At 39.5% G+C, this 22,552-nt stretch overlaps 1 protein-coding gene across 4 annotated transcripts; it reads left to right on the plus strand.

The window, feature by feature from the left end:
• The first annotated feature begins 304 nt into the window (after positions 1-304).
• On the plus strand, positions 305-8,722 carry CYP59 (cyclophilin 59). Of its 4 annotated transcripts, none has more exons than XM_082884547.1 (14): positions 305-586; positions 1,496-1,600; positions 1,885-2,002; positions 2,323-2,373; positions 3,440-3,531; positions 3,606-3,705; positions 4,403-4,525; positions 4,613-4,690; positions 4,843-4,889; positions 4,973-5,028; positions 6,448-6,488; positions 6,831-6,936; positions 7,609-7,744; positions 7,959-8,722. In XM_082884547.1, exons 1-14 carry the CDS (start codon positions 489-491, stop codon positions 8,470-8,472), a joined length of 1,665 nt encoding a protein of 554 aa, XP_082740673.1. In that variant the 5' UTR covers positions 305-488; the 3' UTR covers positions 8,473-8,722. The 4 variants fall into 4 exon arrangements, with proteins under 4 accessions (XP_082740673.1, XP_082740676.1, XP_082740674.1 ...); XM_082884550.1 differs by having other exon boundaries at positions 325-586; positions 7,595-7,744; XM_082884549.1 differs by having other exon boundaries at positions 398-586; positions 2,260-2,373.
• The last annotated feature ends 13,830 nt before the right edge of the window (positions 8,723-22,552 follow it).

Consider the following 22,552-nt stretch of genomic DNA (forward strand, 5'->3'; position numbering starts at 1 on the left):
ATTTTTATTTTTTTTTTTACTTTTTAAGTATATATATATGTTAGGTATGTCTAAAAATTAAAAAAATTATTTAAAATATTAAAAAAATTCAATAAAAATAAAAAAGAAAAATGCTTGGGAGCACTAATTAGTGCTCCCACTAATTAGGTGGCAGTGGGTCCCGTTATTAATGATGTGATGTTTTGGTCTTGAAGTTGTATTTTTTTTTTTTTTTTTACTTTTTTAATGCATTAGTGCTATTAGTGGTGATGTTTTTAGTGAGATGAATCATTGTTGAATAAAAAAATAAAATTTTTTAAAAAGTATTTTTGAAAAATGATAACCAATTAGCTGTACGACAAGCTAGCCCTAATTAAAAAACGTGTAAGGTCGTCCGCCAACTGAAACAGGGTTGGCCAAGAGACCGATCACCGAACGGAAAAGCGCCAGTCTGGGTACCAGACCAGCGGTGCCCTAGTAATTATTGCTGAAGAAAAAAGCGAAGAAGAATGTCGGTTCTGATAGTTACGAGCTTAGGAGATATCGTCGTGGACTTGCATACCGATCTCTGTCCCCTCACCACCAAGAACTTCTTGAAGCTTTGCAAGTAAGTTTAATCACACTGTTCTTTGATTTCTCACCTTTGTTTGGTCGCTGAGAAAACACTGGAGATTAGACAAACAATAAAAATGTTTATTACGCGTATTGGGTTGTTCAGTGGATCTTGTATATCTGTAACCTCTCCCTGAATTGGTGTAATTCGTTGGAATTAGACACATCCAAGTTGTTGAATTTGGTTTAGGGTTTTTTGCCTTGATAATCAGTAATTAAACTGTCATATGTGTTTGTGTACTTGAATTGTTCTTGAAAGAAGTGGCATAGGTCAGTGGACTAATGGGTACTGATTAAATTTAGGCATCTCCTCAAGATGGGTTTTCTTCAATGACACATTACTACGTGATGGGTATTTTGTTTAGGGGTGTATTTGGCAGCTTCATGATTCTGGAATGTGTCTATTGTGAGCGTGTCATTTATAGCATGATCAATAAAACAAAGGATTTCATTTCTCCAATTGATAATATTACATCAGTTTTTTGATTTTCAAGATAATGGCTAATTGCCTATGCGATTTAGCATCATATCATCTTCTGATGAAGATGCCCTCCTTTATATTTGTGTACATATATAATTTACTGATGAATATGCATGGGCCTGGATTTCGAATGATAGATTTGTTATTTGAAATTACGGCGACCTATTTAAGTCACATTCCAGTGTGCCAATGAGAAACTAAAATCTGGATAATGCCCTTTATTTTTTATTTCAATTGATTTTTCTTATATTAGATTGGTTGACCCACCTTATTTTTCACATGTAATGTATATTCAAGCAATCTCTAATTGAACTTAATAATGTACTATGCAACATATATTGCATGTTTTGACACACCTGGTATCATCATTACGTATAGATTAGACCAATAACACGGCTCTTTCCTTTCTTGTTGTTGATGCAGGATTAAATACTACAACGGTTGTTTATTTCACACGGTTCAAAAGGATTTTACTGCCCAAACTGGTGATCCTACTGGAACAGGGACTGGTGGTGATTCCATCTACAAGTAAGTGAACTGGCACATTTTAATGACCAATGTAAAATGTTTCTAACTCTATCCATGGTTCCAGCTATCCATTGTCTTTCACAATGATAGATAAGACTTGCACCATAGTGTTTATTTCCTCTAATTATGCCTTAGTTTCAGATGCATATCAAAACCTCTTCCAAACTGCAATAACAGTTTTTAGAATCCTCATTGAGCTGTTCTATTAGTCTATCCAATTTAACAGTTAGATCAGTGACTGTGTAATGATGTGACATGTTGATTTGGACATCGTATACTTTCAGGTTCTTATACGGTGATCAAGCTCGCTTTTTTGGGGATGAAATTCGTTTGGAATTAAAACACACCAAGATGGGCACTGTTGCCATGGCTAGTGCTGGAGAGGATCTTAATGCTTCACAAGTATTGCTTTTTTTTTTTCTTATAAGGATTAGAACTTCCAAAATGTTTTATTTTTTATTTGCCCTTGTCTGATTTAGTCCCATGTTTTATTCACTAGATGTGGATAACGCTTCACATCTACCAGGGGATTCACTTCTGATACATAATATTCCCCAATTATAAAATAGTCTGTTCAACTTATTTCTCCAACTATTTTTTTTTTTGAGTTTCTTTTGATATTTTATATATGTTTAAATTTAACTTGTGAATTGATGCAGTTGTAGTGACAAAATTTTGGACATATGACATTTATGAGATCACAAAACTCTTTTTTGTTACAGTTTTATATCACACTGCGTGACGATCTTGACTATCTTGACGGGAAGCACACTGTGAGTTTCCTAATCCGGAATTCTTAATAGTTTTTGTTTTAATATTTTTCCATTAATCAAATAAAGGATGTTGTTTCCATGTTTGCCTTAAAACTCTTTTTGTTTGAATGGTTGTAAAAGCTGTGACTCGCTCACAACTTAAGGATGTTCTTGTATGATTTTGTTGATTTGCAATTTGACATTCTCAACTATTTTCCATGAAAAGGGTTGAGTTAATTAGATGGACACTTCCTCACGTATCATTGAACATCACTTTACCCCCTTCAAGTCCAAAACCATGCATTTTGCCCGTCAACTATAAAAACTGTACAACTGTCCCTCTTCTAGAGTGGTGAAAGTGATGCAATTTTAAAGCTGAGAGGGTCCAAATGTACGGTTTTGAAATTGAGAGGGTAAAATGGTTACTCTGCGAGGTGTCTCAATAATTAACCCAAAGTTTTGTTGCTGGTTTATGTAAATTATGGTCTTCAGGAAACTTTGTAATAGGTCTTTTCAATTCCTTTGACGTGTCATGTACATAATTTCTACCTTTTATCATAAAGAAATGATGAGAATGAATTGTGAGAGGTAATGCAAAGACTAATGCTTCTAAAGGTCCCCCCCCCCCCCCCCCCCCCCCCCCCTTAGAAGCAAGTCAGCACTTTTATAAAGAAAAATTTAAAACTTAGGAACACATACAAAATGCAAGCACAAGCAAGAAGTGAGATGGTTAAAACTCAAGGCAACAAGTTTCATTTCTTTGGTGTTCTTGTGGATAGAATAGAAGTACACAAAAAATTACCCGGTCTTTAAAATCAACATATCTGTACTTTGTTATAAAACAAACATGCCGTTTGGTGGGTTGAAGTTCTCACACATTGTAGTATTCCCATTATAACCCACAACCACCAATTGGCGTAGATTTGTGCAATAGCTGTGAATTTTCATAGGCATTATAAAACAAACATGCCAGTTGACGTGGGTCAGTAATGCTCGTTTTCCATTCTCCTTTGAAGGAGATCCTTGTCTCCTATGGTTTTGTGTGATAAAATCTTAAATTCTCTGATGAATTTTTTCATATTTGCAGGTTTTTGGGGAGATTGCAGAGGGGCATGAAACACTTCAGAGGATAAATGAAGCTTACGTGGATGACAAAAGCAGACCATACAAAAATATACGGTGCATTCTCACACCTTTTGTATTTGGTGATGTTATATGTTGACTAGTAACTAATGAATATGATGCTTTAACAGAATCAAACACACTTACATATTAGATGATCCTTTTGACGATCCTTCACAACTATCTGAGTTGATTCCAGATGCTTCTCCTGAAGGAAAACCAAAAGATGAGGTAATGAATGACTTGCAGATTCCATTGATTTCCTGAACTTTTGAGGCAGTTTGAAACCAAATGGAAAAATAAAATTGATGCCTCTCTAATTTGATCACTGAAGTTACTTATATGTAATATATAACCGAATTCGCCAAAAGGATCATGAAAAACAGGAATGATATTCCTTTTGGTAAATTGCAAGGATGCTTTGTTGATTGAAATGCAAAGAGACTTACTCTATTTGATCTTAAGAATAAGAACACTAGTATCAAAAGCAAAAACCAGAATGTGATGATTTCATCTTTATTTGTGTTTATAAGCACCTTTTTCTGTTAGCTGGTTTAGTCTCTTATTGAACTCTGTCTTTATTTTTAGTGTTAACATAAAATAAGGTCATTTTTAGGGTGGTCCGAACTGGATTTGAAGATTAAAGTTCTTCTCAAGCTTGATGTGCATGATGCCATGGTTTTCTCTTTCTTAAAACCAAAACATACTTAATTTATATGGATGGGTCTAGGGAAACAAATTATGGCAAGTAACCTTAAATGCCAACACAGACAAGATATTATGATTAGTATAAAGTATGTTAATTTGTGTCAAATTGGTCACTTTTACATGCTATTTCTGTAATCTATTCTGGGTTCTTTTCTATAAGGTGCCTTTTTGACATTTGTTTTCCTTCATGATCATAATTATTTAATTACGTTGTGATCAGGTTGAAAATGATGTACGACTTGAAGATGACTGGGTGCCCATGGATGAGCAATTAGGTGCATCAGAGCTTGAGGAGATTCTCCGTACAAAAGACGCACATTCCAGTGCAGTAGTGCTTGAGAGTGTAAGCATTTTATATGCTATCTCATCTAGTAATTACAATCCAACTCGAACATTTTCATTAAAGTCACTGTTCTTATTTGCGTCACAGATAGGGGACATTCCGGATGCTGACATAAAGCCTCCTGACAATGTGCTGTTTGTTTGTAAACTAAATCCAGTAACTGAAGTGAGAGCTTGTTATCTTCTCATTTGTCACTGATTGTGGAGCCTACTGTGCTATAATCTTGAAGATGCTAATGTGTTCTGTATGCTGTTTCTTTATTGCAGTTTGTTATCATAAAATCCTGTATTCATCTGCTTTTTTAATTTGAAATGCAGGATGAGGACTTGCATACTATCTTTTCACGTTTTGGAACGGTGACATCGTAATTTCCAAATGCTTGGAATTTCTTTCTGTTTTATTTTTGTACTGCAAAATTTATTGCTCATGATAAATAAATGTTGGCAGCGCTGAAGTTATCCGGGATTATAAAACTGGAGACAGCTTATGCTATGCCTTCATTGGTGAGTGTTATTGTACTTTATTATTGTTAATATTTCCCATCCTCTCTGTTCCGTCTCTCTCTACCAGCCTTTGAACCCCTGACCTGAGGCTTGACAAGTCATACTCATGGTCAATATGCACGAGGGCAGCCAGTTTTATTGATGTTACCATTTTATGTTTTTTCTTTAGGATATTTAATAATTTTTAATTGATCTCTTTTTGGTGGTGCATGTGGTATGGCAAAAGTGTCAGCACATTTTGGGTTCCCTTCTGTGATGTTTAGTCTTGCTTTTGTTTTATTTCTGAGCTTGGGTTATTTAGAATACTGTGATTATCAAATTTGACTTTGAACTTATGTTGGCATGCAAGTCATTGTGAAAACAAGATTTAGACTTAAGGAAACACAACATGAACAGATGTGGAATCAGTTTGCACATCAGATGTGGTTAGTTTGGTTGGAGCGTAATCGATGAACTTTTCAAGAGATTCACCATAGTGTTTCATGGCTTGAGAGTGGCCTTCTAATAGTTTTGTATAGTTGGATGGAACGGAAGTTTGATCCTCATTTGTTTGTTTTTTTAGATTTCCTAGACGACATTCTTGGTTAGGAGTTGGTAATTATACTTTTGTAGTCTTGTTTTTGTTGCATCATCTTGATGCTTCTTCAATAAAATTATTTATTTATCAAAAAAAGAGAAAAAAAAGAAAAGATATTTGTGAAGTGAGCAATTACAAATGAGTATTTTTCTTTTCATTTTAATAAAATGCTTTGCAATAGCGAGCAGTTTTGCATAGGAGAAAATGGAAAACAAAATGAAAATCTAAAGAGAAAAGAGGGATTAGTATATATATGTTCTGTTTTTTACTGGGGAGCATTATTTTTAAAGGCTCAGTTGCAACCTAGTTTGCTTAAGCTGAAACTTCTGTTCCATTAGAAAGTGAATTGGGAAACCCTCCAGTTCATACTAGTTTGAATATTTCGGATTGCTTTGGTCCATTTCAAATTACTTGGTGCGATGGTGTATTCAGCCTGTTTTCACTAGTTTCCACCCATTTGTATTTACAGGGAGATAACAAATCTAATTTGAAGTTAGAATTGTTTCCGTAAAAAATTCAGAAATACCGAAAAAAGAAGAAAATGTTACTTTGTGCGCTCAAATTTCTTTACATCAGGAAATGTTGGCAGTGATTTGGAAAAAGGTTTCTCCCAAACTGTGAGCAACTTTTTCACTGCATTGGCAAAACTTAATTATCATGGATGTCAAGGTTCCTCTTTCCCCCCCCTCTCTCTCTCTACGGTTTTCCACATGGTCTAGATATAGGCAAACTGATGTGCTTCTGATCATTGATTCTCTTACTGGCTTTTCCTTTTTGTTGATGTAGAATCATCATACATCTGATGATGTAATCTGACTTTTTTCCTATTCTGTTTCTGACAGAGTTTGAAACGAATGAGGCTTGTGAACAAGCTTACTTTAAGGTATGCTGAACAACTGGATTTTTTTAATCCCATGTTTTGAATCTGTTCTCTGCTTGCATAACTTGTCACCCTCATATGTTTATCCATGTATCTAGTCATGCAGGTTCTATTGTATCATTCTTGCATGCTATGACTAATAATGAATCTACAATGACAGTTAATTGCCATAGCAAGCAGTCTTAGGGTTTTACTTGATAAAAGGAGAGTGCTGCATTCTTGTTTCAAGCATGCAGCTATGTTCTTAATTCTAGTTTGTAATAACAGCTAATCTGTTGAATTGCTTTGGCCAAGTGGTGGCAGAACTGGTTTTGTTCACCTTGATTTATTCAATTTTTATGACAGATGGACAACGCTTTAATTGATGATCGAAGGATACATGTGGATTTTAGTCAAAGTGTTTCAAAATTGTGGTCCCAATACAGACGCAGAGATAGCCAAATGGCTAAAGGTAAGATGCTTTTATATTCAATCAGTGAATGGATGTACTGGGGCATGAATTGTCGTGTTGGAGTAATTTCTATAGTTTCTTGGATTAGCAGCTTAGCATTATTTGTTTCCACATAGAGCATCATGCAGGTTTTTGACTACCTGGTGTGCAGTAGTTGGCCACTAATTTTTCCTCATCATGATGTTTCTGCACCTAAGCATTACATGTTTCAAAAAGTATATTATTTCTATCTGTTGCTTTGATTTTGAGTCGTGAGGTTTGTATTTGGTTTTTAGTTTTTGATGTCTGTAAACCCAAGGTTTGTGTGGGATTCATCTTCTGCTAGTTTAACACTTCTCTGCTGTTCTCTTATAAAGTTTATAGTACGGTACCCAACCTATGGTTGTGTTTCCATTGCAGCCAAGTTACTTATGATAGTTCATGTTGAAAAGTGCTTGTTCACTGAGGCAACTAACTATATTTGATAGGTTTGTCGAGGCAAATGTGATAATTAACTCTCAGGAGCCCAGAAGTTCATTTGTGTTCTTTGTTCCTTCTTCACGGGCATAGTTTCATTCTTGCTTCACAGCTTGTATCTTGTATATGGAGCTCCAATACCCCAATTCCGTTTTATCCCTGGAACTTTTCTTAATCCAGGGAAGCATTTGACGTTTTGTAGACATTTTGGTGCAGGAAAAGGTTGTTTCAAATGTGGTGCTCCAGATCACATTGCTAAGGATTGTACAGGGGATCCCTCCACCAAACAGCAACCTCCAAAGTACACGTTAAAAGAGGATAACAATCAGCGAGGTGGAGACGATAACTCGAGGTTAGTAATTTTGTTTGTGGTTATGAATATCTCTCTCTCTCTACATTTTTTTGGCCGTCAGTGATAATTTTATTGAAACAAGAAAAAGCATACACAACTCAAAGGGGCATACCACTTAACAACCAAACCAACGAAGAGACTTATCTCCTACCATACTTGAAACAGAAATCAAAAGATGACTCTCTTTCTCATACATTGAAATATAAATTTTCAGGTTTGAGATGGTATTTGATGAGGACACTGCTAGAAGTCCACAACAAGAAAAGAAACGTAGAGACTACGAAATAGACGACAACATTGAGAAACGAAAGGTTGAACGCCGAAGTTCAGAGGATCTTAAGCAAAGGGAATATGAGAACTCCCGTGACAGGCAAAGGCACAGTGACAGAAGTAGAGAATGCAGGGATCATGAGAGGAACCGCGAGAGTAGAACTAGTCAGTCCAGTGGAAGCCGGAGGGACTATAAGTATCATGAAGAGAGAAGAGATAGAGAAAAGTATACGGAGAAACGTGGGCATAAAGATGACAGCCGGAGAGATGACCGGGAATTTAAGAAGCGAAATGAGGACGAGCGAGAGTATAGAAAAAGAAGTGTGGACAATGATAGCCGGGGAAGCGGGAGGGATGATGAAGGTCATAAAAGGTTAAATGTTGATAATCATAGAAGAGACAAAAGAGATGAGTCGACCAACAAGCCGGGTGATCGCGATCGTCATAGAAGGCACTGAGGTGATGGAATGAGATGACCACCTTTCATATGATGGATGGTATGTAATTGAAATCGGAATATGTTTAAGATCCTAAAAGCCTCTCATAATTCTAGCCACAATGATATGTTAGGATAGATGTCAACTTTTGATTTTTACACCTAATAATGATTGATGACCCATTCTCTTGCTACATTATTGTGGATATATTTGTGGATCAAATGTGTAGGTCTAGCACTACTCAATTGAAATCAATAGGGTTTTGTTTTAATTTTTATCTATGTGTATGCTATAAAATGAAATTTGTTGGACTTTCGGGGCTGTTCTAAACAATGCTCGAGTACACTGCTCTGAGTCAGAAGCAGTAGAAACCCATTGCAAGGTTGGGTGGCTCTCTCTTATTTTGTACACTTTTTTCTTCATTACTTTCAAGAATTATAACTCAAATTTTGGGATTTAAAATCTAATTATTTTGAATTTTTATTAGCATCTCTAGTTACTATCATGTTATCAGCTACTTTATTTTTATTTTTGTCAAATAGAACTGTGGGGATATATTTCTGAGTACCAACACGTGGCAAGAGGACACCGATGTGTCAGCCGAGGTGCCACGTGTCCTGGTCATTATGCCGAGGTTATCTCGACGCTGCCGAGGTTATCTCCGAAGATATCGGAATCCGAGATAAATGGATAAGGGACAAGAGTCCTAGAATAAAGAGGAGATTTAGACAAGATAAGGATAAAGCTCTTGGAGAGTTTATCTTTACCTCTTGAAGAGTTCAAGGTGAGTCCAAGGTAAGTACTGAATTGTAGTCCACAGGAGTAAGGCTTCTAGTGGGACTAGGATTAAGGTAACTATAAAAGAGAGGTACGCCCGTGGGTCTAAGGTACGCAATTTATGCTTTGAGCAGTGAGTTTAGCACTTGATTATCTTTGAGAGATATATTGACTTGATCGTCGGAGTGCCCCCGGGTGGAAGAGCCACCGCTAGAGCTTTTTCTTTTTGTTACAGGTTAACTGAAGCCATCTATTCTGCCGGTGCTCTCTAGCTGATTACTAAACGAGCAGTGTGGTCAAGAAAATTACTCACACAATTTGGCTCCGTCTGTGGGAAATTAGAAGAATAGATGGCCAGTAACGGACAGAGAGAAAAGATTGGGGACGACACTCCTGCTGGGAGTGGCAGACCTATCGACCTTGATATTGAAGGAGACAACAACAATGCAGAAACTCGTGACCAGGGCCACGGAGAGAAAGACGTCGGCCAGGAGGGCGACACTTCGAAGAAGACAGACCAAAACAAGTACTATAACGAAGATAACCTCCAGGTATGGAGGGATAGGTGCCTGCGGAGGGATGAAGAAGTAAAAGAATTGGCAAACAAGTTGGCAAACCTGCAGTCGGTCGTCAACTTCATGATGCAAAACAATGTCATGCAGCCACTGTACCCGCTGCATGACACGCCGATTCCAGCAACTAATACCCAGAAGGGAGGAAGGAAAACAATCCCCGAAGCCCCTCAGCACACCAGGAGCGGAAGGCACTCTCACCGACCTTCTAGGGAAATCGGACGAGAGGAGCTGAGACAAGAGGAGTCCCGCAGGACGTATCACACGAAGGACCCAGAGCCCAAAGAACATCGGCATGTTCAAGGGCAGGCTTTCTGCTTTGACACAACCCATGGAGAAAGATCAAAACGGGCTCACCACGATGCCGAAAGTAGTGTGTCGAAAAGATTGAAGTCTAAAGATAGCCGAGCTCCAGGGAGAAGTAAAAAAGACTTGAGAGATTACCTCAAGAGGAAGCAACAGAATGTTGAAGCCGAGGTAACTTTCCCGGTTAAGCCGAAGACACCATTCTCGGTAGAACTAGACAAATTTAAAGCACCAAAGAGATTTAGTATGCCGAGGTTCTAAATATATGATAGTAAGTCAGATCCCAACTTTCACGTTGGACTATACCAGAATTCAATGGCATTATATAGTGGGAATGAGCCGTTGCTCTGCAAAGTATTCCCCTCATCCTTCGGGGAGATTGCATCAGATTGGTTCCATAAACTACCAAAAGGAAGCGTAAAGACTTGGGAAGGCCTGACCGAGATGTTTGTGGCCAGGTTTGTGACGAACAAACTACAGTCTTTGAGGATCGACGCACTGATGGCTTTAAAAATCACCAAGGATGAAGGCCTTAGGGCTTACGCAAAAAGGTACTACGAGGTGTTCAATCGAATACCCGAATGCAACCAAGAGGTGACAGTCGTGTCTTTCAAGAACGACCTGAAAGATAACTGCCCACTACGGAAGTCTTTGGCAAAGACATTGCCAAAAAGCATGGAAGAACTCATGGCGAGAATCGAGAAGTACGCCAGAGCCGAGGAAGATGCGTCGGGAAACAAAGAGACAAAGCAGGAAAAGGAAACGGCTCGCCGAAGCGAAGCCGAGGTAACAATGGATCGATCAAATAAGAAATAGAATTGAGGGCTAAACAGGCAGTGACGACTGTGTTCCGAATCCTGGTCCACAAAGTCCTGGATCAAATGCGGAACCAACCCTATTTCAGAGCATCGACAAGAACACCATGGAAATTTATGGAAAGAAACGTCGGTAGGCGTTGTGCTTACCACAATGAAGAAGGGCACCCAACTCAGGGTTGCAGAGTCCTAAAAGCACACTTAGAAGACTTGGTAAGGCAAAGCCATCTGAGGGACCTTGTCGATGAAGCCAGGACAAGGGAAGAACAGGCAAGATTGCCTCAAGCACCAGCAGCTCCGCCTCCCCCAGCTTAGCAACCACGTGCAGGAAGACCACGGGTGGTTAATGTAATTCACTCAAAAGTGAACGAAAACGACATACGAGGGGAGACCCAGAAGGTAAAACACCTACAGCACATAAATCAGGTGGACATAAAAGACCTCGGCCTGAAGAATGCCAGGGACCGACGATAGCCTTTACTGAAGTCGACCTAGAGATGGTCCAACATCCACATAATGATGCCTTGGTAGTATCCCTCCAAGTTGGGGAGTGTCAAGTGAAACGCATCCTGATTGATCAAGGTAGCTCTTGCGACATCATGTATGTTAGATGTTACAAAGAGCTGGGCCTTCATTCTGATGACTTGGAGCAATCTAATGGGCCGATGGTCGGCTTCAATGGGACGCCGACGTGGCCACTGGGCGCAACAAGCTTGGAAGTACAAGCCGGCACTAAGAAGATCAAGACAGAATTCATGGTGATTGACACCCCCTCCCTTTACAACATCATCTTGGGAAGGCCATGGTTGCATGCAATGGGGGCAGTCCCCTCAACATTGCATCAACTACTGCGATTTCTAACAGAGCATGGGATAGAGGAAGTTAGAGGCGATCAGCTACAGACGAAGAATTGCTCCATGGCAGCAATGAAATCTATCTGCAGCGTGCGAAAGCCAGAGAAGGCAGAAATTGAAGATGAGGACGTGGAAATCCTAGAAGACGTCGGCAAAGAACCAGCCGAGAAGAGCGAAGAGGCACTAAAGAAAATCCTCGTCCAGGATGGGGATGAAGATCGCTTCTTTCTTCTCGGCTCGGGCTTAGCCAAAGAAGAGGAAAAAGAGTTGGAAACTTTTTTGAGAGTAAATATTGAGGTGTTCGTTTGGAAACCTTACGAAATGCCTGGCATTGACCCTGAGGTCACTTGCTACAAACTGAATGTTGACAGGTCGGCCAAACCTGTAATACAGCGAGCCAGAAGACCGACGTTGATATACGTCGAAGCAGTAGAAGAAGAAGTAGATAGACTTTTGGAGGCCAGGGCTATTAGAGAAGTACACTACCCAACATGGCTATCCAATACAGTGGTGGTAAAGAAGAAGAACGGTAAATGGAGGGTCTGCGTAGACTTTACCAGTCTCAACAAAGCCTGTCCCAAAGACAGCTTTCCCCTGCCCAAAATTGATTAGCTAGTAGATGCCACGTCAGGACATGGAAGAATGAGTTTTCTAGACGCCTACAGAGGGTACCACCAGATCGCCATGTACCCCCCAGACGAAGAAAAAATCGCATTCATCACCCCAAAAGGCCTGTACTGTTACAGAGTAATGCCTTTCGGGTTGAAAAACGCAGGAGCAACTTACCAAAGGCTGGTAACCAAAATGTTCAAACACCTGATTGGCCGAACAATAGAGGTCTACATTGATGACATGGTCGTAAAGACCAAGGAACCTAAGGGTCATCTTACCGACCTAAAAGAGGTCTTTGATATACTCAAAACATACCGGCTCCGACTCAACGTATCAAAGTGCGCGTTTGGAGTTGGATCAGGTAAGTTTCTGGGGTACCTGGTAACAAGAAAGGGCATTGAGGCCAGCTCAGATCAAATCAAGGCCATCCTAGAGTTGAAGAGCCCGACGTCGGCAAAACAAGTGCAGATGCTAACTGGAAGGGTCGCAGCCCTAAACAGATTCATCAACAGAAGCTCAGACAAATGTAAACCTTTCTTCAACCTGGTGAAGAAGGCTACGGATTTCCTATGGACTGAGGAATATGAGGCCGCTTTGGTCGACCTAAAAAAGTATCTGACCACGGCTCCAGTCCTTCCAACACCTGAACTTGGAGAAGAACTGTTTTTGTATTTGGCAGTTTCAGAACACGCAGTAAGTGCAGTGCTAATCCGAGAGGAAAATGGGGAGCAAAAGGCTGTTTATTATGTAAGCAAAACCTTGGCCGATATAGAAACAAGGTACCTACCACTAGAGAAATTAATGCTGGCCTTAGTAATGGCTTCAAAGAAGCTGAACCATTACTTTCAAGCGCACAAGATTATAGTGCTAACAGAGCACCCACTGAAGTTCTTGTTACAACAAGGAGACTTAACTGGAAGAATAGCAAGATGGGCAGTGGCCTTGGGCTAGTACGACCTGAAATTCAGGCCGAGAACAGCAATTAAAGGCCAAGTTTTGGCCGACTTCGTGGCTGAATTCACGCCAGAATCCATCGAACATCGGGCTCCGTTGAGCCAAGATGAACGATGTCCAAGCAAACAAGGAGAAGCCCAGCCAAAGGCAAAAGAACAAGGAAAGGAAAAACTCAGACCCTGTAGCATTTACATCGGCGACTTCTTTCGTCTGTTTGTCGATGGGAGCTCAAACCGACAAGGAGCGGGGGCAGGAGTAGTGTTAATATCTCCTGATGGGGAAATATTGGAACAGTCTATTCGATTAGGGTTCAAGGCCACGAACAATGAGGCAGAATACGAAGCATTGATTGCAGGACTAAAGCTGGCAGTGGCAGCAGAAGCAAATGAGGTAATAATTTTTTGTGATTCACAACTTATAGTAAATCAGACAACAGGAGAGTTTGCAACCCGAGATGAGAGGATGTCGGCATACGCAAAGGAAGTCATCAGGTTGGCAGCCTTGTTTCGTAACTGCCGACTTCTGCAAGTTAGCCGAGATGATCACAGCCACGCCGACGCATTGGCCAACTTGGTAAGTTCAATACAAATTGGAAAAACAAGGACAATAATGGTTGACTATTTGTCAAACCCGAGCATAGAACCACTGATCACAGAACAAGAAGCAATGTGTGTGGAATTGGGACCAAGCTGGATGGATGCGATTGTTGCATTCCTAAAAGAGGGAAAGCTGCCAGAAGACCATAAGGAAGCACATAAGGTCAGATTGAAGTCGACAAGATTCAATCTGACAGCGGACGGACATCTCTACAGAAAGTCCTTCACTGGACCCCTTTTAAAGTGCGTACACCCTTTGCAGGTTGAAGATTTTCTATATAAAATTCATGAAGGGATTTGTGGAAGCCACGCTGGGGGCAGATCACTAGCTCACAAGGCTATTACCCAGGGATATTGGTGGCCCTACATGCAAAAAGATGCAGAAGCCTACGTGAAGAAGTGTGAACAATGCTAAAGGTTCGCACCTTTGATACACCAGCCAGTTGCTGACCTGAACTCTGTATCCATTTGCCCAATGAGGCATGGATCTTATTGGGCAGTTGCCCCAAGCAACAGGGTAAAGGAAGTACTTACTGGTAGCAACAGATTACTTCACGAAGTGGATAGAAGCAGAACCTCTTGCCAAAATCCGAGATGTGGACGTCAAGAACTTCATATGGAGAAACATCATCACCAGATTTGGCATTCCAACGGAACGCAGTTTGACAGCAAACTCATCAAGAACTTCTGTGCGAAATTCAAGATAAAGAATTACTTTTCAGCACTAAGTTTTTCCCAAAGCAATGGGCAAGCAGAAGCTTCCAACAAAGTAATTTTGGATGGGATAAAGAAGAGGCTGCAGGCAGCAAAAGGAAAGTGGGTAGACGAGTTGCCCAATGTACTCTAGGCATATCGAACTACACCGAGAAGATCAACAGGGGAAACCCCATTTGCCATGGCCTACGGCACAGAAGTAGTCATCCCACTGGAGATCGGTATCCCAGGGATCAGAACCCAGGGAGTAGAGAATGAGACTAATGACATACTTCTAGCCTGAGATCTAGATCTCTTAGAAGAAAGAAGGGAGAAAATTGCAATTCAACTCGCAGCGTACCAACAACAGCTTGCTAGAGCTTACAACAAGAAGGACAATCCAAGGGATTTTTAGGTTCGTGACCTAGTCCTAAGAAAAGTTGTTGGCAACAAAAAGGATCCCAAAGAGGGCAAGCTTGGCCCAAACTGGAAAGGACCCTACAAAATTACTTCGGTATTAGGCAATGGAGCATATCGGCTTGAAGATAATGAGGGCAAAGCATTGCCAAGACCCTGGAACACTTGTAATTTGAAATTTTTCTATCATTAGATGTTCCTTGTTATTTTTTTTCTTTTTGCCGACGTCATCAATAAAATCTTAGCAGAATTTTCCAAGACTTGTGAGTTGATAAAAGATGCATAATGTTGTTTTTGAATAATGAGAACTCAAGTGGAACTTAGGTTCACATTGGGGGCAGAGAGAAGATACAAATGCTTAACGCTTGTTGAAATTTGTAACAATTTACAAATTGAAGTTAAACCGAGATTATTGTTTATCTTCACTTGTTGAAATTTGTAGCAATTTACAAGTTGAAGTTAAGTCGAGATTATTGTTTATCTTCACTTGTTAAAATTTGTAGCAATTTACAAGTTGAAGTTAAACCGAAGTAATGCTTAATGCTTGTTAAAATTTGTAGCAATTTACAGGTTGAAGTTAAACCGAGATTATTGTTTATCTTCACTTGTTGAAATTAATGGACAATTTACAAGTTGAAGTTAAACCGAAATCATTATTTAACACTTGTTGAAATTTATAGATAATTTACAAGTTAAGTTAAACTAGTATGATGTTTAACATCTGTTAAAAGTTTACAAGAAATTTGTCTATCCGAGGTGTGTCACCCCGAGAAGATTGCACAAAGAAGGAAGAGTACATAAGACATGCAAAATATTCTAAGTATATAATCATGTAAGAGCAGTTAGAAGAAGACAAAGATACAAGCATTCACTGAAGGAAAATTGTGTTAAGCATTCAGTTGAAACAGGGGCACATCGGCCATATGAAAAAGCTTACATTGTCTAAGGAAACAAAACAGTACAAAAGACAAGACAGGAAAAACATGAAAATTAAGCTTCATCAGCATCAACAGCAACTTGGGTTTGGACCTCGGAAGGTTCTGAAAGAGCTACCTCGGTCGCCTTCTCCTCCGCGATCTCGGCATCAATCTGGGCAAGGGTTTCATTAATGCTTTTGTCGGCTACAGGAACGTCGGAGGATGCCTGTTTCGGGTTAGTTTCCTTGACAACTCCATTGCCCTCTTCATCTTGAGTCAAGTCCAGGACTTGCTCATTTTGAAGAGGGGACTTGGCCCCATCGACATCTTTGGGTTTTCTCACCAAAGCCTCATCTTCTTCCTCGTCACCATCCTCAGACTCAGATTCGCTGACGTCTTGACTTGGAGGTTGAGCTGGAGGGAATGGAAGAGGGATGGCATCGGCTTTCCTCAACGGTGAGTCCTTAGGAACATCGAGTTTCTTCAAAAGGGACATCCAACCAAGGGTGAAACCCTTGTTGCATGCCTGCTTCACTTGAAGTTCATAGGCCTCAGTAACATCGGCCATACCTTGAGTATACGCCTTTTCATCAGCTTTTTTGATTTCGGCGTCCTTGGTGCCAAGGCCTCCTGAAGCTCCTTTTCGGCCTGGGCCATTTTTTCCTCAGCTTCTCTCTTCTGAGACTCAGCCACTTTCCTGATGGCTTCAGCAGCCTCAGCCTTCTCTTCGGCATTGGTCTGAGCTTTTATTGCGGCCTCAGCTTGGTCCTCCAGTTTTTTCATCTTTGATTGAAGACCTTTGTTGGTCTTTTGGAGGGAAGAGAACTCCCTCTTCATCTCGACAAGCCTCTCCCGATTCTCAAAAGACTGCATTGAGAAATAGTGGGCATGTTGGATGGCCTGAAAGAAAACAGAGGTATTAGAGAATGTTCAAAGTACAAAATAAAGAGAAAGAAAGAAGAAAATTATTAAAAAGAAGACATTTACCTGAACGGAGTGCTGAAGCATTAGAGCATAGTTCTCGTACTCACTGTACTGGGCGTTTCGCTCCAAATCGCCTGAAAGAAGCATAGCGGTACTGAGTGCGACGCCGACGTTAATATCATCGGCATTATCACTTGCCATGACAGGCTTGTCTTCCAAAGTAATTGTAGAGGCCCAGGGGGCATCAGGTTTTTTTGATCCTGAGGTTGTGGCAGAGGAAGACCTCGGCTTTTTTGGGTTTTGGGATTCTGGTGGTTGAGACTCAGAGCGCCTCTTCCCAGCAGAAGGCTGAGATTTATCACTCTCAGCCAACTTTGAAATAGGCAGAGTGCTTTCAGATTCAACCTAAGCTATCTTAGCCTTTGGTTGAGCCTTCTTTATTCTTTTCGGCTTCGGTGGAGGTTGGTTTTGTGTTGGCTGCTCATCAACAGATGATGGAATATTGGCCAGAAGATCTTTTGCAACAGGCTTAGGGCGACCCATTTCGGCAGTAAGGACAAGTCACCGCCGACGTTTTCGTTCTGATATTGGGACCAGGTATGGAGCCGAAGTTGATGGCTGATCAGCTGGATCAGATGTTGATCCTTGATCTTTTCATGATGTGGATGCAGTCAACGGAGTTGTAGCAGAGGGTGGAGAAAGGCTTTGTTTCTTCCTTTTGGGAACGTCGGGCAAAGTTGACTTGTATGATGGAATAAAATTGAGAAGCACAGGCGCTTTCTTTTTATGGACTGGCAAGTCCAGAAGTTTCTTCAAATCCTTGCTGGGAACAAAGGAGTGGCAAAATTTTTTCGGTGGCTGACGAACAGTTGCAAGAAGAACATACGTCAGAAACCGACAAAGTATTTAAGACTTTGAAAGAAAACAGGCAGAGCTGAATACTGGGCTCTTACCCTTGCCCTCTAAAACTGATCGAGGAAGAGGGTAGAGATGGATGTCCTTATCTGGAGCAAACTCCCAATTTCCCGAGGTAATGAGATAGTCATCTCCAGCCCCCTTGTTGGAGTCTAGGAGGTTGGCTACGATTTTGAATTCTGTAGACCTCGGCTTAAGGTAATAAATGTAGCATTTTTCTTTCAAATTAAGGGCACACGTGGTATAACAATACTGGATATCGGCTAGGGTGATCCTAGCATTTTCCTGTTTAGCTAAGGCTATGATGCCATTGATCACTCTGTAGGAATTGATTGCCAGTTGCATGGGGTTCAACTTATAATAGTGAAGAATTTCACGAAAAAGGATGTTGAGTGGGAGCCGGAGTCCGCACTCAGTGAAAGCTACAATGGGAAAAGGCATCGAATCATCTATGGGCATGATGGAGTCGTTATCTCCAGCCAGCCTCAGATGGACATCGGCAGGGATAGAATTCTTACCTAAAATATTCAAGTTTGGTCGGAGTATCTACCCTATGTCTCCACATATCCATGATATCGGCCTGAATTAGAGGGGTTAGATTTCAGAGAAAAAATGTCACGAGAGGGTTAATAAGACCTCGACAAAAATTTAAGTAAAGTACTAGTTTCAGTTTTTTACTAAATCATAGGTTCTACACAACAAATCCCAAACCTAGATCTATGAAAGCAAGGGTCGAAGGCACGGATCTGGAAGACAGAAAGGCAAAGACGTGCTTTAGAATCAAGAACAGAGATGGGCTATCAAGAGCATAAAGAATACGAGAAATAAATGGTCAAGAATAGTAACAAGGGTGCAAGAAAGTGGTGAATAGTATGTATTCAAGATATGGGCAAAATCAAAACCATTTGAATATATATGATCAGATATGTGATTTGCAAAATTTGAAACAATAATGACAACAAGAAATGAAGAATATCAACAGAATTGAAAACAAAAGGAACAGTGGCTTACCAGAAAAAAGTGAAGCCGGTATGAAGATTGCCGAAGTCAGACGACAGTAACGGATGCAACGAGAACGATGAAAGCTTCACAGGAAGGGAGAATGGAAGGCAGTTGCAGAGCTTGAAGACTGAAACAATGGCGTATCCAGGAGCTAAAGAGAGAAAAAGCGAAGAGAAATCGAATGCAAAAGTGGAAAAATGAAGAAAGGGGGAAAGGTTTTGTCAAAAATGAAAACGGCGGCAAAAAATAATCAATACGCCTAGAAGAACGTATACGTCAGACGGCGCACATGAGAGAGAGACAACTTGCAAGCGCGTCATCAACACGGTCCAATAAGGTGGATACGCATGAATGAAACGGTTAAGCAAATGATACGTGACAGCTCACATACGTGAAAAAATTCACTGGAATTCTTGTTTGCTGAAGAAAACATGTCGGCCATAAAATGATCTCGGCTGAGGAATTCTTGAGCCGATATACAGGAGGAAGTATCGATATAGGTTCCATCACCTCAGAATGCCGAGGTAATAGAACCTAGGGGGCAGTTGTGGGGATATATTTCTGAGTACCAACACGTGGCAAGGTGACGCCGATATGTCAGCCGAGGTGCCACGTGTCCTGGTAATTATGTCGAGGTTATCTCCGAAGATATCGGAATCCGAGATAAACGGATAAGGGACAAGAGTCCTAGAATAAAGAGGAGATTTAGCTAAGATAAGGATAAAGCTCTTGGAGAGTTTATCTTTATCTCTTGAAAAGTCCAAGGTAAGTACTGAATTGGAGTTCACAGAAGTCAGGCTTCCGATGGGACTAGGATTAAGGTAACTATAAAAGGGAGGCACCCCCGTGGGTCTAAGGTACGCAATTTATGCTTTGAGCAGTGAGTTTAGCACTTGATTATCTTTGAGAGATATACTGACTTGATCGTTGGAGTGCCCCCGGGTGGAAGAGCCACCGCCAGAGCCTTTTCTTTCTGTTACGGGTTAACTGAAGCCATCTATTCTGCCGGTGCTCTCTAGCTGATTACTAAACGGGTAGTGTGGTCAAGAAAATTACTCACACAAGAACCATTAAAATTTAAGTGCAGTTCGACTGATTTATCAAATATTTTAAAGAGAGTCTCTCCAATCAATATGGGACTGGGGGGCCTCTCCCCATTTGAGTTAAAATTTACCCCAAACCACCATCAATCCAGTAACCAATCTCTCTCTCTTCATTTGAAAAGTAGGTTGGGATTAATTTGAAAGGTAGGTTGAGATTAATTTAGTTAACTAAAAGATAAAATATATTAAAAAATTAATAAAATAAAATATCATATTCAAATTATAATTATTTTACTTTTTTTTCACAAAATTATAAATAAATAAAAAAACTAAAAATTCCTCTCAAATGAAACTTTTTTAATTAAGTTAAAATAGTCAAAAAATTAAAAGTCGTACTAAAAATTTCATTATGAGGGATAAGATAAAAGTTGAGAATATAATAAGACTGTTTTGATTTATAGATTTGTGTAGTGATTTAGAAAGGGAAAAGAAAAATGTGTATAAAATTCAGGTGAAATGTAATTTTATTTTATTCACATTTCATTTACTTTTTTTTTATTATTTTCTTCAAATCACTATCCAAATTTATGAACCAAACATCGCTTAAATTGGGAATGAATTTTTTTTTTATTTGATAAAAATTTAGGAATTTTGTTTATCTCAATTTTTATTTTATTTTTGTTTTTGTGATTGAGAGAGAGATTTATGATTTGGATTGGGCCGTGGTAAGGGCCGGACAAATTGTGGGCCGAACACATTTGGGCCGTGGCAGCCTTGGCCCATCCAGAAAGGATTTTCGCTCGGTAATGGCATAGTTGCTATGAAACCGAGCTACTTGCTCGGTAATGGCATAGTTGCATAATTGATGTCGTACTAGCGGTCAAGCGAGGTTCGGCCGAGATGTCCGCTGCCTCACTGGGTTCTACGGTTCATGTGTTAGTTCGACAGGAAGGCCGACGGCTAACCAGCATGACTTATCCCGAGCTCGGCTAAGCTAGAATGCAACCGAGCTCGGTCGTCATTGAGCTTGGCAAGCGGAGTGCTCTAGCTAGCTGCGCAACACGGCCGTTGACAGTCGAGATGCTGCAGCCCGGCTGCCGAGCTTCCAGTGGTGTGGGCTGGCAGTTAGATGATATTCAGCTAGATTTGTGCTGACAGATGAAATAGCAGCACCACGTGTCGAGAGACTAATGAGAGTAGATTTGGGGCACAGAAGGTATATAAGCGAGTCTGCGCCCCCCACGCTGAGGCAGATGAACATTTGGTGAGATTTACACTAAACACTCCATCCTCTCTCTCTCTCTCTCTCTCTCTCTCTCTCTCTCTCTCTATCCCTGTGTGTGTCTAACTTGATCGTCAGAGGGATATTCCGGCCACACACCGCCGAGTAGCTCATCGCCGTTGTGCTCGCAGGTCGATCGGACAGGCAGGAGTTTGGAAGAAAGAAGTACGGGCTTGCCGAAATATTTGCTCCCCGTACAATGATCATAAGGATAATTTTTTAAAATTGTTATGTTGGAAGGCCAATTTCACATAGTAGTGAAAAGTTCATTATTTAGGCCTCGTTTGGGAACATGCTAATTTAGTAACTTTTTGGTTATTTGGCTAAAAAGGTAGGTAAAAAAAACTTGTATGTTTGGGATGACTTTTTGGCTAATTACGAAAAGATGTGCAAAAAGTAGAGAGAAAAGAGAATCTTTGACTTTTTGGTATGAGTTGTTGACTTTTTGGCTAATTTAGTAACTTTTGACTAATTGGCTAAAATAGCCTCTTGCCAAACGAGGCCTTAGTTCACAATAAATTAAATTCGGGAATGAAAACAAAATAGAACAAATTGTTCTCCTAAACTTTTATAGAAATTAAACACACTAGTTTGTATGAAATATTTTCTCTCAAATAATTTCCAATATGCTTGGTTGAAAGGGTCCGCTTAGTTTGATTTTCAAAAACAGTTTTCAATTTTTTTTAATAAAAAAATTTAAAAATAAAAAATACTCATTATTTCATGTAATTTTATCCTTTTTTAAAACTATGAATAAATTTTAATAGGCATATTTTTACATAAATATCTTTTCACGTACTTATATTTCATTTAATTCATATTATTTTTTTATATTTCAATAAATCCTATAAATGCCATAGTTATCAAAAATACTTCTAATAATATTCATATTTACAGTGTGAATGTTTTCGTGATGTGAATGTTTACATCATCAACGTGAATGTTTACACTGTCAATGCGAACATTCACATTGTAAAATATAAATATTCACATCATCAAATTGCTAACCGTTCGAAACATATTTGTAAGTGTAGAAATGTTCATAAAATACTTTAAATGTGAGAATTAAGATTTATTAGATCAAATGTTCAAATAATAAGACTTATTGGAATACAAAAATATTTTATAGACTAATTAGGATACAAACACTTGAAAAAAATTTTTAATCTCCTATTTTAATATTTATTTTTATCAAAGTAATTTATATTTCTTTTTAAATAATTATAATTTGAAATTCAAATCAGACAAGGCCTAATTTTTATAAACTTTATTGTAAATTAAATAAGAAAAAAAATTCTTTTAGATATATATATATATATATATATATATATTTTAAAGTATTTTTCATATATTTATTTAATTTTAGTGGGAGTACTAAGGCCAAGTTTGGCAAGTCTAGAATAAGTCAAAAAGTCAAAAAAT

The sequence above is a fragment of the Camellia sinensis genome, chromosome 8 (genome assembly GCF_055761805.1).
Source record: "Camellia sinensis isolate YWXY chromosome 8, ASM5576180v1, whole genome shotgun sequence".
In the NCBI taxonomy this organism is placed as follows: domain Eukaryota; kingdom Viridiplantae; phylum Streptophyta; class Magnoliopsida; order Ericales; family Theaceae; genus Camellia; species Camellia sinensis.

Excerpts from the sequence above, each read along its gene's own strand:
- CYP59 (XM_082884547.1), top strand. The coding sequence starts at position 489 with ATGTCGGTTCTGATAGTTACGAGCTTAGGAGATATCGTCGTGGACTTG. Across the intron at positions 3,532-3,605 it reads AGACCATACAAAAATATACG|AATCAAACACACTTACATAT; the intron begins GTGCATTCTCAC and ends ATGCTTTAACAG. Across the intron at positions 4,526-4,612 it reads GTGCAGTAGTGCTTGAGAGT|ATAGGGGACATTCCGGATGC; the intron begins GTAAGCATTTTA and ends TTTGCGTCACAG.